This window comes from Tasmannia lanceolata, unplaced genomic scaffold, assembly GCF_043159265.1.
Source record: "Tasmannia lanceolata isolate RefF3 unplaced genomic scaffold, GAP_Taslan_0.1 ptg000008l, whole genome shotgun sequence".
In the NCBI taxonomy this organism is placed as follows: Eukaryota; Viridiplantae; Streptophyta; class Magnoliopsida; order Canellales; family Winteraceae; genus Tasmannia; species Tasmannia lanceolata.
This window is the reverse complement of record NW_027518685.1, coordinates 36,316,570-36,330,334: the sequence shown is the minus strand read 5'-3', so window position 1 is coordinate 36,330,334 and position 13,765 is coordinate 36,316,570. Positions and strand designations below refer to the sequence as shown.

Genomic DNA, 13,765 nt, shown 5'->3' with positions numbered 1-13,765 from the left:
GTCAAAAGCATCAAAAACATATAAAAAACCAAAAATCTCAAAAATCTTGAGTTATTAGGAGAGTAGTTAGGAAATCTGTTCCGAACTACGTTGGCTTGATCCTCTTCCACGAGGTACGTAGTGCAGCTTGGGATTCACATCCCAAGTCCAGCCAAACCTTTAAAAAATAAACATTTCAAACTTTCCAAAAATACAAAAATTCTTCAAAACCTTTTTCAAAAATATCTTCCCCTAGAGTTAGGAGTCTGTCCTAGCTGTTTAGGGTGTTTAGAGTTAGGAGGCTGTCCTGATTTGTTTTGATATGGTGTGTCCTGTCGTGTGAGTGTCCCTAGAGTTAGGAGGCCTCAAGTTGACCGGTTAGACACTTAGTCGAACCGATGGCTAGACTAGGAAGCATATAGTCAACCCATAGTTTTTCTTAGGTTGCACAGCCTAGTTACACATAGGATGTAGGGCCCACCTGCATTAGCTTAAGGCTAATCAACTTGCATTAGTTAGTGCATATAGAGTCCTAAAAATTACAATTCACCTGAACTTAAGCAATCGTACAAAAAAGCTTTAAAAATCAGTCGAGTCTAGTGGATCTAGTCTAGGATAGCAGTTCTAGATGGTTAGGCATCGTAGTTTAGAATAGGGCATCGAACTACGTTGACTCAGATTCTTCCCGAGGTCGGGATACGTAGAGCAGCTGGGATGGACGGCCATCTTGGTCCGAGTCAGGTCACATTAGAGTTAGGACTCATTTTGTCCAGTCAAGTATAGAGTTGATTTGTGTTGTATGTTTTTGCTGTGTTTTCTTACTTTCATGTAAAGATCCTATACTTTTTAGCTGTAGCTTGCATGTGTATGCCCATCAGAACTTAGACACCCATTAGGCATGTCACTTATATTCTAGTTTTGCTTAGGCGACACTTCTTTCATTTCTTTTATATGTGCTTATTATTTATCTCCGAGACATGCATGATTAGATAGACGTCTTCTCGGAGATATTGATTCCCATTTCATATGACTTTTGCCCAAAATTCTTCAAAATCATTAAGTAAATGGCATAAGAGACCAGATGCTTGCACTTGGGCGGACGAGGTGCTCTTTGGACCTTCCGAATTCGTAACCAGGCACGAACCCTCTTTTTATAATCTCTAGTTATCCGTTGCAACAGAGCATAGTATGGGATCCTCGGCCCACTTCCTTGGATGGCGACTCTTCTTTGTTTAAGGTACGCCTCGAATCTGGGCTAGTCCTTGAATCGAGAGGTATCTCACCTTTTTATCGCCACTCATGCTGTGAGAGGCACATTCTTTCGAGAGTTCCTTGGTAGAGCTCTCCATTCACGTGGATGATCCTGAGACTGTTCGAGTGGGGCCCGTCCCTCACCGCCTCTCTCTGATCGGGGTCCACAGCAGGCAGGTGTTGAGTGCTTTAACCTGGATGAGGTCTGAAAAGAGAAGGGAGACAGAGGGGCAGGCAACAGTGGGAAGCGGGAAATGAGGCGCGCGCGGGCGGGGGGTTGGGAGAGCTGGCTCGAATTCTAGAGAAAAGGGCTAAAATTCGTTTTTGCAAGATAGAAAATGTTTTCTAGAAATTTTGTCGCCATGTCATCCAATAGGAAGATTACGAAGGCAATATAATATGCATTCAATTACATTTTGATAGGAAAAAACCTAGTCTCCACTCCTTTTCCATGACAAACCTATCAACTAAATAGAGCCCAAAGGAAAATGATGAAGAGTGGCAGTATCAAAGTGAAGGCCTGTGGAGTGCTGATATGATATACCAATTCTCATTATAATTGCCTGCAGGTCTTTTGTAATGAAGTACTAAAGACTAAAAATAAAGGCCACTGTTATTGGCACTAAGTCAGCATGTCTTTTATTATTTAAACAGCTGCCAATTGTTATTATAGCTCCCAAAATGTTTCTGGAAGCCAATTAAAGAAGAAAAGACAAGCTAAGTTTGTGGGCAATTATTAAAATAAAGTAGTGCTAATATCAGTAGCCAAAATACATAACCGAAGAAATTGTGGAAAACACGTTTGGTGTGGGTCCCTTACGTCGGACAAGGATTCTTGTGGCCCCTTCTAACATCCACCAGTTTCCGTGTCGTTATGGGAGTAGGATAGGGACCGCCAGCTCACACACGCACATTTCTTTTTCTTAAACAGACGAAAAAGTTGGTGAGAACACAAAACGCCCTCTGGTTACTAATAAACTACGCTATTGCCACCTAAACAAGTAGACACATTTTCATTGTGAAAAGACCACAATACCCCCAAAGGTGAGTTTAGGGCTGAAAAATAATATGATTCCGCATTTAGAAATGCTATAAGGACCACATGTTAGGGTCTTTATTAACAGTGGTCCAAGTGTGTAAGATGCAATTGATCAGATTCGTTGTCTGATAAGTGACCACAACTCTGGTTTGTTTTTGTTGACCACACCTTGATCCTACCCCTTCGATCTGTCATTTTAGATTGGCAAAAGATTTGTGTATATATATATAGGCTACTGATATTTGTACTACCATGTTTTAATAATTGCACAAACTCGGATTGTCTTTTCTTTTCAACTGGCTTCTGGCAGCTTTTTCAAAATGTAATATTCTTTGAGAGCTGTTTAAATACTAAAAGACAAGATGAGTTAGTGCAATTATAAAAATATGGTAGTGCCAATATCATTAGCCTATATATGGGATTTGCAAGAGACCACTGCAGAAGGCATTTCACGGGCCGGTTGTTGACCTAAGATGTATTAAATGAATAGGACAAAATCTAAGCCTATGTGGCTGCTCTCTCTCATGCAACAGTCAGTCCGCAAAATGCCTTATGCAAAGGTCCCTAGCAAATCCCTATATATATACACATACATACATACATCTCATGGAAATGTATTTCCACTAATGTTGTTAGCATTTTCACGTCCTAAAAATGACTATTTTCAAGAACATACAATAAAGGGATTTGCTAGCATCCACCGCAAAAGGCATTTCGCAGATGATCTATCTAATGACAGACCAGCCACCCAGAATCACTTTTCCGCAGATTTGTTTTTGTTCACTTTGTGGTTGGTCATGCGACAAACCATTTGCAAAATGCCTTTTGCGATGGACGCTAGCATTTCCTGACAATAAAATAGGATGAAAATGATTCATTTATACAAAAAGAAAAATACAATGGAGTGAGAGAGTGAATAAAGGAGAGTCGAAACAAGGAAAAATGACATACAAGGCTCAATTTGAAGAACATTATTCTCTCAATTTTTTTTTCTAATCAGCAATGGACAAATGCAAAAGCACTCTCTAGAAATGCTAAAGAACAGGTTCATTATCTCCCATATAGATTATTATTAGAGTTAAATTTTGGGAAGTGATATATTCGCCTACCTATTTTCTTTGGGGCATCCCCCTCTAGTGTATTTATGACTCCCTTGTACTGTCATACCCCACAAGCGGGTGGCCCCAAGAAGAAAAAGGGGCTAATATACCATTTCCCTAAAATTTCCCATTAATCTCTTTTTAATTAGTTTTAAATTTCTCAAACGGGATCTCTACCCCTAACATTCTAGGCTCAAACTTTTAAGGGTATTTTTGTCATTTTACAATTGGCCTCAATAGCTGCGGAGGGCATTTATTGAGCTCATAATCTCATATAATGTTTTGATTAAGCAACAGGGAAAGCCACTACAAAACCTACACGTGTCAGTATCTTAAGGATCATCATCTATGGGGTACAGCCTATTTACTTTGTAGCCCAGCAAATGAACAGTTAAGATCTTCCTGTGAACTAGAGCCCACTGTACTTTCTAAAAAAATACTGGACATCACGCGCACCCAACCTATAAAATAATCTTATTTTTAAAAGAAAAATAGTCATTCTGTTCACTTCATAGTCTCTCTCCCTCTCTCTCTCTCTCTCTCCTAAAACTTTCTCTTCCAGGGCTCGTGCATAAGGTTGTTTATCTTAGATCTGTAATTTTTTATACTTTTTTTTAGGATTTATGTGCTCGAATTCAGTGAAGATCTATGCGTTTAATGTTCAATCAGTTCGATTTTCTATGTCTTGCAATTTTATTTTCTACTTTAGAGTTTTATTTTGAGCTGCATTTTAAATTTGTCTATGCTCTGATGGTTTAGATAGAATCTCTGTGTTTCTTTTGATGATTTGGTTTGAAATTATGTTCTGAAATGTTCTTGCAATTTGGTATATTTGGTATAGATAAAGGAAAATGCATAATATACATCATAGAAAATGATTGTAATCATCTTCTTCAAAAAAAAGAAGAAATGATTGTAATCATAAAAACAGAAACTGAAATAAAGGCGATTTTTGCAGTTGTTTGTGAACTTGAAAATCTGGGCCTTTTTTGGTACTAGAATATGAGAGGAAAACACTAGAGCTGGAATAGAGGCTAAAATCCTCTTCTTCACTGTCAATTTTTCCTATTTTTTGTAAAATCCTTTCATCAATTGCAGCCTTTAGCTTTTCCTTTACTCAAAGATTGGATTACAAGTATCTGATGGCAAATAATTAAATGGCTGGGGGAAAAAAATTGTTACGATTGTTTCTTCTAAAGACTATCCATTCTTACTTTCCATAGTCATGGAATAAGCCTTTAGATTCTTAATGGCATGTAAGAACCAATAAACCGCTCTGATACCAATTTGATAGAAAACTGTTCTCTCAGAAAAGAAAATAGAGACGGAGATGATAGAAAGAGGAAGACAATGAATTAATTTGAGGAAACTCAGTCTCCAACAGGCGAAGTTAAAACCCAAATGGGTTGTCAAGCGCAATAATCAAGCAGTGACTGAGGTTCTTGTGGAATGGAAAGATTTGCCAATTGAAGATTCCACGTGGGAGCCTTACCATTCCCTCTATCAGAAATTTCTGGAGTTTATTGCTAGTCAACCTTGAGGACAAGGTTGAAATTAAGGGTGGGGGATGTTATGATTGTTTCCTTTTTAGAATATTTCCATAACCTAGGTTTTCATATTTTCCTTTTTATTCTTCTGATTTCGTTTAGCCGACCCCAACTAGTCTGGGACAAAGGCTTAGTTGAGTTGAGTTGAGTGTATTCTTCTGATTTTGTTTCCTTATTTTGCTACCATAGATTTCTATAAATCATGTAGATGCCGTATGGCCATTCTCAAGCAATGATACTTGTTTTAGTGCTCTTGGCCTCTTGCACATTGGAGGCCTGAGTTTCCTCGACTTAACTCCCTGATTTCTTCATCTTTCACTATTCTTTCTTTTTCTTCTTTATTTTCTGTTTTGATAGAACGGTGTTCTATCAAAAATTGTAGAATAGAGTACGTAACTACCTATTAAACCCATCTGACCATTTTTTGTATTTTCCTAGAAGAAGTTTCAAATGCACCTAGCTGCTGTTTCACTGCTACCATTAATTAATAGGTGTTACGTTGAACATTATAAAAAAAAAGTTGTTACTTAGAAGAACTTAGAAAGTCGTTAACAGTGATTACGATCTGGAGATGTTGGAATCAGTTGTAAGCTGTCAATAAAGTTGTTACTTAGAAGAACAACTTAGAAAGCCGTTAACAGTGATTACCATCTGTAGATGTTGTAATTAGTTGTAAGCTGTCAATTTGATCCTCTGTTGATTTTCTTCTCCTAGTGAAGCTTGTAAATCCAAATTCGAAATCTGTTAAGAACTTGCTATTCAAGTTTTTCCAGTGAGTGTCATTCCCATAAGTTTATGATCTACAGATGGTGTCATTCCTATAGTCTAGTGAGGGCAGCATGGCATACATAATATGGATTGGGTACATGATGAGGGTGAGTGGAAGGCGCTTGTATATTTTCTTAAGAATGTTCTCTAACTCTCAAAAAGGCTACATCTAACCAACGTCAGTTGATCTGACCTTGGGTTCTACCATACCCACCAGTCCTTCACATTGTAAACTAGATTCACTTCAGAGATCACAACCGATAGGTATTGATCCTCTGCCACATTTGCCTAAGGCATTTTGTTAAGGCCCTGTTCATTTAAGATTATTGCAACCGATTGTGAATGCCTGATGATGCCAAAATCTAGTTCTCTAACCCTAGGGCTGGTAGATGTTTGATTTATGCCGTCCTGCACTCATAGAGAAAGTGTTAGGGGTCCCGGGCCTTTTGCTCTGGGAAGCCACTCCGACGCTCAAGTCAGAATTTGATTTCACAGTGAAAACCAAGTGATGTAAAATGAAAGAAATATAAGCTTATCTCAGGGTTTCGAGGTTGAAGATGATGAGGAGGTTTTGGAAGATTTTCACACACACTAGCTTGCTTTTTTGAGCGCCGGGGCTTTTGTAAGGAGCGAAACTTGTACACTGTCCCTTGGTGTATGATCCATGTCATGGTTTCATAGGTGAAGGGATGATGATGGGCCATAGCATGCGCATTTAATTTTGGGAAGGATTGATTGGCCTGCAAGGAGGCTGGTCATAATTTCTAGCACCGCATGTGTGGGAGATGCCGTGTGTTAGGGAGGATGGCGAGAAAAGGGGCACAATTACCCACCGGCGTGCTGCTGCCGGGTGCTCATCATATCCCGCCATGTGTCCGTGGGGGATTCTGATCCCAACATTTGGCCCCTATTTCCTCGAGCCGTGTCACAAAGGTCGGGGAAGTACGTTAGTCAAGGCCTGCTTGTTTTCGAGACATGGCTTTGGTTGGCCGTTTGGATGTTGGAGGCTCGGGAGTCCTTCTCGCGTGGGTGTCCAAGCATGGAGATGGTCAAGCGGTCTTTGCGGAGGGTTCCAAGAAAATCGATTATCTCTCTTTGAGGGTCGTCCTTTGGAAATTGTAACAGCTCCACGAAGACTCGGCGATCGACACTTGGCGACTTTTTTTAGGTTTCCTTTTTACGGTAATTTAAATCGCCACAAGGTGCTTTTGAAAACGTGCCACTTTAGGGAGGACTTGACGTTGTTCTGCAGGTGGAATGACGCTTATTCATTAATGAAAACGCGACAACAACTGTCGCGGCATTCTAGATTAATTCGGGAAATGACATGTGGTGGGGATTTCGTCTTCCGAAGCGACAGGACTGTTTATTCGTGGAGGGATCCTCCTCTCTACTATATAAAGGTGCAAGCCATTTCTCCTTTTTAATCATCTCTTCACGTGTACCTTATTTCTCCGACGGTTTCAGTAGTCCTCTGGTCACCTTCCCTAGCGGTTTGAAATTTTCACTGTTGCTTTTCGGCAGTCTTCCCCAAGTCTTCCAAAAACTCAGTGAGTCGCTCTTTGCTTCCACCTCCTTTCATTGTCCTTTTCTTCTTCTTCTTTTTCATGTTCTCAATATGTCGGAGGCCTTTGACTCCCAAAACTAGTCGGAAAGTGCGGAACCCATTCAGGTAGATGAGTCAAGCTCTTCGCCCATACAGAGGATTGGTGGGGGTGAGGGGTCCTCTTAGAAGTCGAGCGGTCTTCCCCCGAATGTGCCTTCGAGGGGTGGGACGCCGATTTCCAAACCGCGGCAGGAGAAGGTATACAAGCCCGAGGGTGCCACATGCTTCGCATGTCGGTTGAAGGAGGATATAAAGAGGATTAGGAGGGAGTATAAAATCCCGAAGGAGTATGGGCTTCGCCTCCCTAAGAAGAATGAGCGGGTTTGTGAGAGTTCGGAAGAGTGGGAGTTTGCTTTTTATGAGGAGGCCCTGAGGGGCGGGGGGTTCGGTTTCCAATGTTGGGTATCATAGACTTGGCCCTGTCTTTCTAGCTGGCGGCACATCCTGACATTTATGGATGAAGTCAAGAAATGCAAAGTTTGGGGCTTGCTAATTATACTCTGAAATTGCTTCTCCCTAAATAAGCAAGCCGGAGAAGAGGGATGGTGGTCTTTGGCCCATCAGAGAGGTGAAGATTGCGTATGGGACCCCGTTTTCGATCAAGGGGTGGAAAATCAAATTTTTCTTCATGAAGCCCCCTGAAGACGTAAAGTACATGTTTTCCTTTGTTTGGAAGGAGGCGACAGAGTGGAATATGCATTCTTTGCTAAGGTTGGGGGGGGGGGGGGGGGGGAGGCGCTGCTGAATAAACAATTTATCAAGAAATTTCGTCCGATGAGACCATAGACTACCGGGAGTTCAGGCTAGAGAGTAATCTGATAAAATATGAGTTGAAGATTGGTCCGAGGGAATATTAGGGGGTCGGTGGCTCTGTTGTGAAAGTGGTGAATGAGGTTAAGGAGGTCGGCGATGATCTTGCTGGTAATTCCCATTATCAGGCCTTTGTTGATTTCTTTTGTACTCTATGTATTCTGAGGTTTTCTTCTCTTTTTGCAGAAATGACGTCGAGGAAATCCGTGCTTCCTCCTTCCTCAACGGGGGCGGCCTGTAAAGATACGACTGGGATTTCGTCCAAGCTGGTGGAGCCGGCCTCCCGAAAGGTCAGCGGAAAGAGCAAGCACCCCACAGAGAAGGAAGAGGGGCCATTGAATAAGGCTTTCTCGGTGAAGGGGAAGGCCACATTGGATCCGAGAAGGGCCATCCTTTGCTGGTGGACGGCTGCAAGGAGCCTCCGATGATCTTTCGCCATGCCTCCCTTGGAGGAGGGCTAGTTGGAGATGCAAGGCCCTCTATTTAATCTTCGGTGGGTGGTTGGGACCGGAGATTGAAGGCTAGATTGGTTCTAAAGGGGTACACATAGACTTACACATAGACTTACAGATTGCTTCTAAAGGGGTACACATAGACTTACAACATTTACCTAACTGTCACACATCTGGATATCACTTATGCAATTGGCGTAGTTAGTGAGTATATGAGTACACAACGGACGTCTCATTGGTCGGCAGTTATTCAAATAGTGAAATATCTGAAGAAACCTCCTGTAAAGGACTCCTCTTCAGAAAATATAGTCACATGAGGATTGAGGGATATTCAGGTACTGATTGGGCATGACCTTCTGCAGACAGGAGGTCTACAAATGGTTATTGTATTTTCGTTGAAGGTAAACTAGTGCCTTGGAAAAGCAAGAAACAAGTAGTTGTATTAAGGTCAAGTGCCGAAGCTGAGTACAGAGCCATGGCCTCTAAAGGTTGCAAGTTGATCTGGTTGAGGTCATTCATGTCAGATATTGGGTTACCCTATTCGTCACCTGTCTCTCTTCACTGTGACAACAAGTCCACCATTTATATAGCCATGAATCCAATCTTTCACAAGCGGACAAAACGTGAGGTCGATTGTCACTTTATTCGTCATCGGATTCAAGAAGGGGAGATTTGCATAGTGTTCACAAGTTCAAACGATCAAATCGCAAACATGTTTACAAAACCCCGAAGCAAGGCTAGTGATTTATGTAACAAGCTAGGAATGTATGATATACATACTCCAGTTTGAGGGGAATGTTGAGAATGGTCTTATAATACGCCTCCCATGTGGAGGGTTAATACTATCTTTCTATTGTATCCACCACTCGGTCGCACGTGCCACCCCCCCCCCACACACACACACACAGAACTGTCTCCTGCAGACTATCTCTCATCTCTTCTTTTTCCCATTCCTCTCTCTCTCTCTCTCATCTCAAATGTAGAACTCAACTCACACACACACACACACATAGAACTCTCTCACGCAGACTATCTCCCATCTCTTCTTTTTTCCATTCCTCTCTCTCTCTCTCTCTCTCTCTCTCTCATCTCAAATGTAGAACTCAACTCAACACACACACACACACACATATCTTCCCTTTAATTCTCTTCTTTATCTCTCTCATCTCCATCATCAAATCTAACACACACCTTGGTATCAAGGCTTCAAGAAGAAAGGTGTCTGCAAGATGGATTCTGTCACCAGGGGCAGCTTCAAGTTGAACTTTGATGGTGTTCTTTTGGCAACCCAGGCCCTATAGGTATTGGTGAAACATTGCGACGAGAAGACCGTCGGATTTTCCTTTCCTTTTCAGGCCTCATAGGAAAAATGGATTCATGCTAAAGAAGAGCTTCGAGGTCTCCTTGCTGGTCAGCGTCTTCATCTGGAATCATTCTATGAGAGACTTGAAATAGAAGAAAATTCCTCTAATGCTATTGCATGGTATAAGTTGGACAACCATGGCCCATGTGGACTTGCTACAGCTATAGGGGAAATAGTTAGATGGCCACCGCCTTTAGATGGACCGCTTGCCATGATAAAATCCAAACAGTTAACCATTTACAAAACCTCGTGGACTGTTGTCCGCTTTGCATGGAGACGGGAAATAGTAGATCATGTTTTCCTCTATTACATGAGCTTTTGTTGTTTTTGATGATTCCCTCCCCCCTCTCTCTATCAGGGCTTTTAAGGGAAAAGCAGTTATAAGGAGAGTGGTTTTGGCTCTTGATTTTTCACAATTTCTTGTGGCCTCTCTCTTCCTCAGGACCAATGCAAAGGACAATTGTTCTTGATTGCTTCTTGAGTACTTTCTAGTGAGGGTAATCGCATCAGTAGAAAGGGTATTTTTTGTGGGTTGCAAGTTTCTAAGAGTGTTTAAGGGACACGTGTTTGAATCATTAGGTGCTATTGATTCATTGGGAGGTATATCTTTATGCCTTGATCTTTTCCTTTTCTCATCTTGATACTGGATTCAGGTTTTGCTGTGCCCATGGGCAGTAACATCGTGGCAAACCACATGAATGGGAAGGAAAACAAAGAAGACGAGAAGAAAAGGAGGGAAACAATCAGTATAATTATAACTTATAATTTTCAAAGCCGATATGCAGCGGTACCTTTTGTCTAGAAAAGTAAGATAGAATGCTAATATGTCTATGAAGGTGGAAATATTACCTTTTGGTGCATTATTTAATTATTGTTCTTGCCAGTTATTCTTTCAATGATTGCAAATTCCCTGTCCACGTTATACTTTTTTGCTTCATTAAGGTTGATATGTAGGTATAATCTATCCACATCACTTGTTATGTTTATTCTGTGTTTAGGTTGCATTAGACATTCATTATTTAATGTTAATGAGGATACTAATATAAATCATTCGGAGTTGGGTATCTGTTGGCCGTCTCAGTGACGGGCATTGTTACAGTATCACACTAATACTTCCTTCTCTGAATAGGAGAACTTTCAACTGCAGGAATGTTTAACAACAAAGGGTTACCGCACTTGACCAACTGGTCATATTCTGGACGAACGTCAAAGCTTCCTCCTCGAAGCCCATTACCGGGCATGACCCAGATGTCAACTGAGAGTGAATCGAGTCCCCCAATGGGGAAAAAACATATGCCAGTTCCTAAGGGAGACCACAGAGTGCATCAACGAACCTCTTCAGTGAGCTCCATCATGGAGGAACAGCCTTCCTGGCTTGATGATCTTCTCAATGAACCAGAGACACCTGCCAGAAGAATCAACCATCGGCGTTCCTCTAGTGATTCTATTGCTTATATGGATATGCCAGATGGTTTTTTTAAGTTAGAGAATGTTTCCCTGAATGAGTTTGGTGCGAGTGATAGTGCGTCTTTAAACTATGATCTGCAGGGAGACACACCCCATCTCTCATTTTCTACAGAGCATAATTCTATTAGAAGATCGTCTGTTAGGGCTTGGGAATCTCCTGTAAATTCTTCTGGATTTCAGAGTTATGTTCCATCTGTGTCAGATAGCCCCATGCTAGCAAATTTTGGGTCCTCGGGTTTTCACCATGGCAAAGAGTGGTTAATAGCAGAAAAGCAAGAACCAGAGAAATGTGATGAATATGACTCCAGGGGGGCGTCTTCAGAACGGAGGGAAAGCTTGTTTGTCAAGTCGTCTGCATCTGATGCAGATCAACATGGCCCACATGGCAAGCTTACTTCATCTGTAAAAGACATTTTTGGGGTCTTACATGAGGGCATGTATGTGAATTCAAGACCATTGATCCTGAATATCATCATGGGGCTGAGTCCATGTTGTCAAGAACACCATGGACTGACCCCCAGCCATGGTTTCAGTTCAGGATTTACTCTTATAATTAGCAAGATTTTGTGGACTTCAACATTACCCACTTGTAATTCATTTTTCAGTTTAAAATTCCTTGAGGCTTATTGCATTCAATGTTTCAACCTGCATGTTAACTTCTAGATTATGTGGTGCAGGCATTTTGCTCAGCGTTCACGGGTTCGGAAACTTCAATACATTGCTGAGCTGGAACGGAACGTCAGCATTCTTAATGTTGTTCCCAAGCCCCAGTTAAAAAACTACATATTCATTTCCCTTTATTTTAAAGAAGTAGATATATTCACTCCTCTTTTCCCTCCATATCTATAGGCCGAAGGATCTGATGTGGCGGCGGAGCTTGCATTCCTTAAGCAACAGCATCTCATATTAAGCTTAGAGAATAAGGCTCTCATGCAACGGATCGGTAGCATTACTCATGAGAAACAAATAAAAGATGGTATGCCAGTTCAGATATATAATTGTTTTATTTCAATGATATTTTCTTTTTGATTATTATGTTATTATTCTGCCTTCTGTAACAAATATGAGTGTCTTCTTTCTTTCTTTTTCCAAATGGCAAACAAAAAATATGTGCTAATTTGCACACGTCAAATGTGGAAAACCTACCAATATGCTCCAGGGGTAGTAGTGGCAATGCAGCCATGATGCAGCACGGTGGGACACAAAATATAATGAAGACTTGGGCCTCTTTGGATGCCACCAAAATTGGTTCTTATTTGCAAATAATATTATTTTAATTTAATCTTATTTGCAATTGGACATTAAGGCTTTTTTGGAAACTATTAGGTATATTATTTCTAAATCTAATATAACCCTTATTTGCTTATTTTAATTTAATCTTATTTGCAATTGGGCATTAAGACCTTTTTAGAAACTTTAAGGTATATTATTTCTAAAGCTATTATAACCATATTTGCAAAACCATTTGCTTATAAGATCCTGTTTAACTATTTTTTAGACATATAAAAAAGGTCCTTAGTTGTTTCTTTTTCCTGTTTTGTATTGGCCAAAGAGGTGGAAAGACAACCACTTTACCTTATGTTTTTAGTTACAACTTTTCTTTTTTGGGATGCAGCTCAATATGAACTGCTGAGAAAAGAAGTGGAGCGTTTGCGGCACATATATCGCAATCAACAGCAAGAAATGTCAAAATCTCAGCAACCATGTGGCAGTACAAACTGTACAATTTCAGATGCCGCCGATCATCTAGACCTTCAGTTTGGTCGTTTGTCATTCAGTTCACCCAGCCATGGGGACCCTGGTTCTGTGAGGGAGCCCGGGGTTATGAACAAGGGTGCGCCATACCCTTGCATGATGCTGCAAAAGTCCTAACTCCACCTTGTTTCAGGAAAACTTTGGTGATGATTTATTGTTTTCAGTTACTAGGTTTTTTCTTGAACAATAAGAACAATATGGTTCTTTTCAAATTTCTGTTTTGTGTCATTTATCAGTTTGGAAATCTGGAAACAGGCAGCCCCATCTTGCAATTGTGCACATGGAGGCGGAAACTCGAATCAACTTTTATGAATTGTTTTTCCCTGATTATTATCTTGATGTCATCACTGTTCAAATGGTTCATACATGAACTTTCTAAATTGAATGGTTTGTTTTTTAGGCACAAATTTATCCACAAAAGGAACGTTAGGACTGTGCGATGCAAAGATCTTTTTGGTCTAAGAGTCATACATTGCAGGGCCCAGTTGATGAATTTGGATCACCAAACCTCTGGACAACACTGAGTCTTTTTCCTTGGAAAACTTTTCCCACACCCCCTATAATTCTTCTGTTTTCTTTCATTTAAAATTTTTTCTTTTCAGGTTGAGTTATGGTGAAAAGGATCCGG

At 40.8% G+C, this 13,765-nt stretch overlaps 1 protein-coding gene across 1 annotated transcript; it reads left to right on the top strand.

The window, feature by feature from the left end:
- The first annotated feature begins 3,868 nt into the window (after positions 1-3,868).
- On the top strand, positions 3,869-13,467 carry LOC143885296 (uncharacterized protein At4g06598-like). Its single transcript, XM_077389402.1, has 5 exons — positions 3,869-3,945; positions 11,045-11,819; positions 12,060-12,135; positions 12,232-12,358; positions 12,998-13,467. The coding sequence occupies exons 2-5, from the start codon at positions 11,065-11,067 to the stop codon at positions 13,252-13,254; spliced, it is 1,215 nt and encodes a 404-aa protein (XP_077245517.1). The 5' UTR covers positions 3,869-3,945; positions 11,045-11,064; the 3' UTR covers positions 13,255-13,467.
- Positions 13,468-13,765: the final 298 nt, after the last annotated feature.

Coding starts and splice junctions, on each gene's coding strand:
- LOC143885296 (XM_077389402.1), top strand. CDS start 11,065: ATGTTTAACAACAAAGGGTTACCGCACTTGACCAACTGGTCATATTCT. Junction 12,136..12,231: donor GGAACGTCAGCATTCTTAAT/GTTGTTCCCAAG, acceptor CCATATCTATAG/GCCGAAGGATCTGATGTGGC. Junction 12,359..12,997: donor TGAGAAACAAATAAAAGATG/GTATGCCAGTTC, acceptor TTTGGGATGCAG/CTCAATATGAACTGCTGAGA.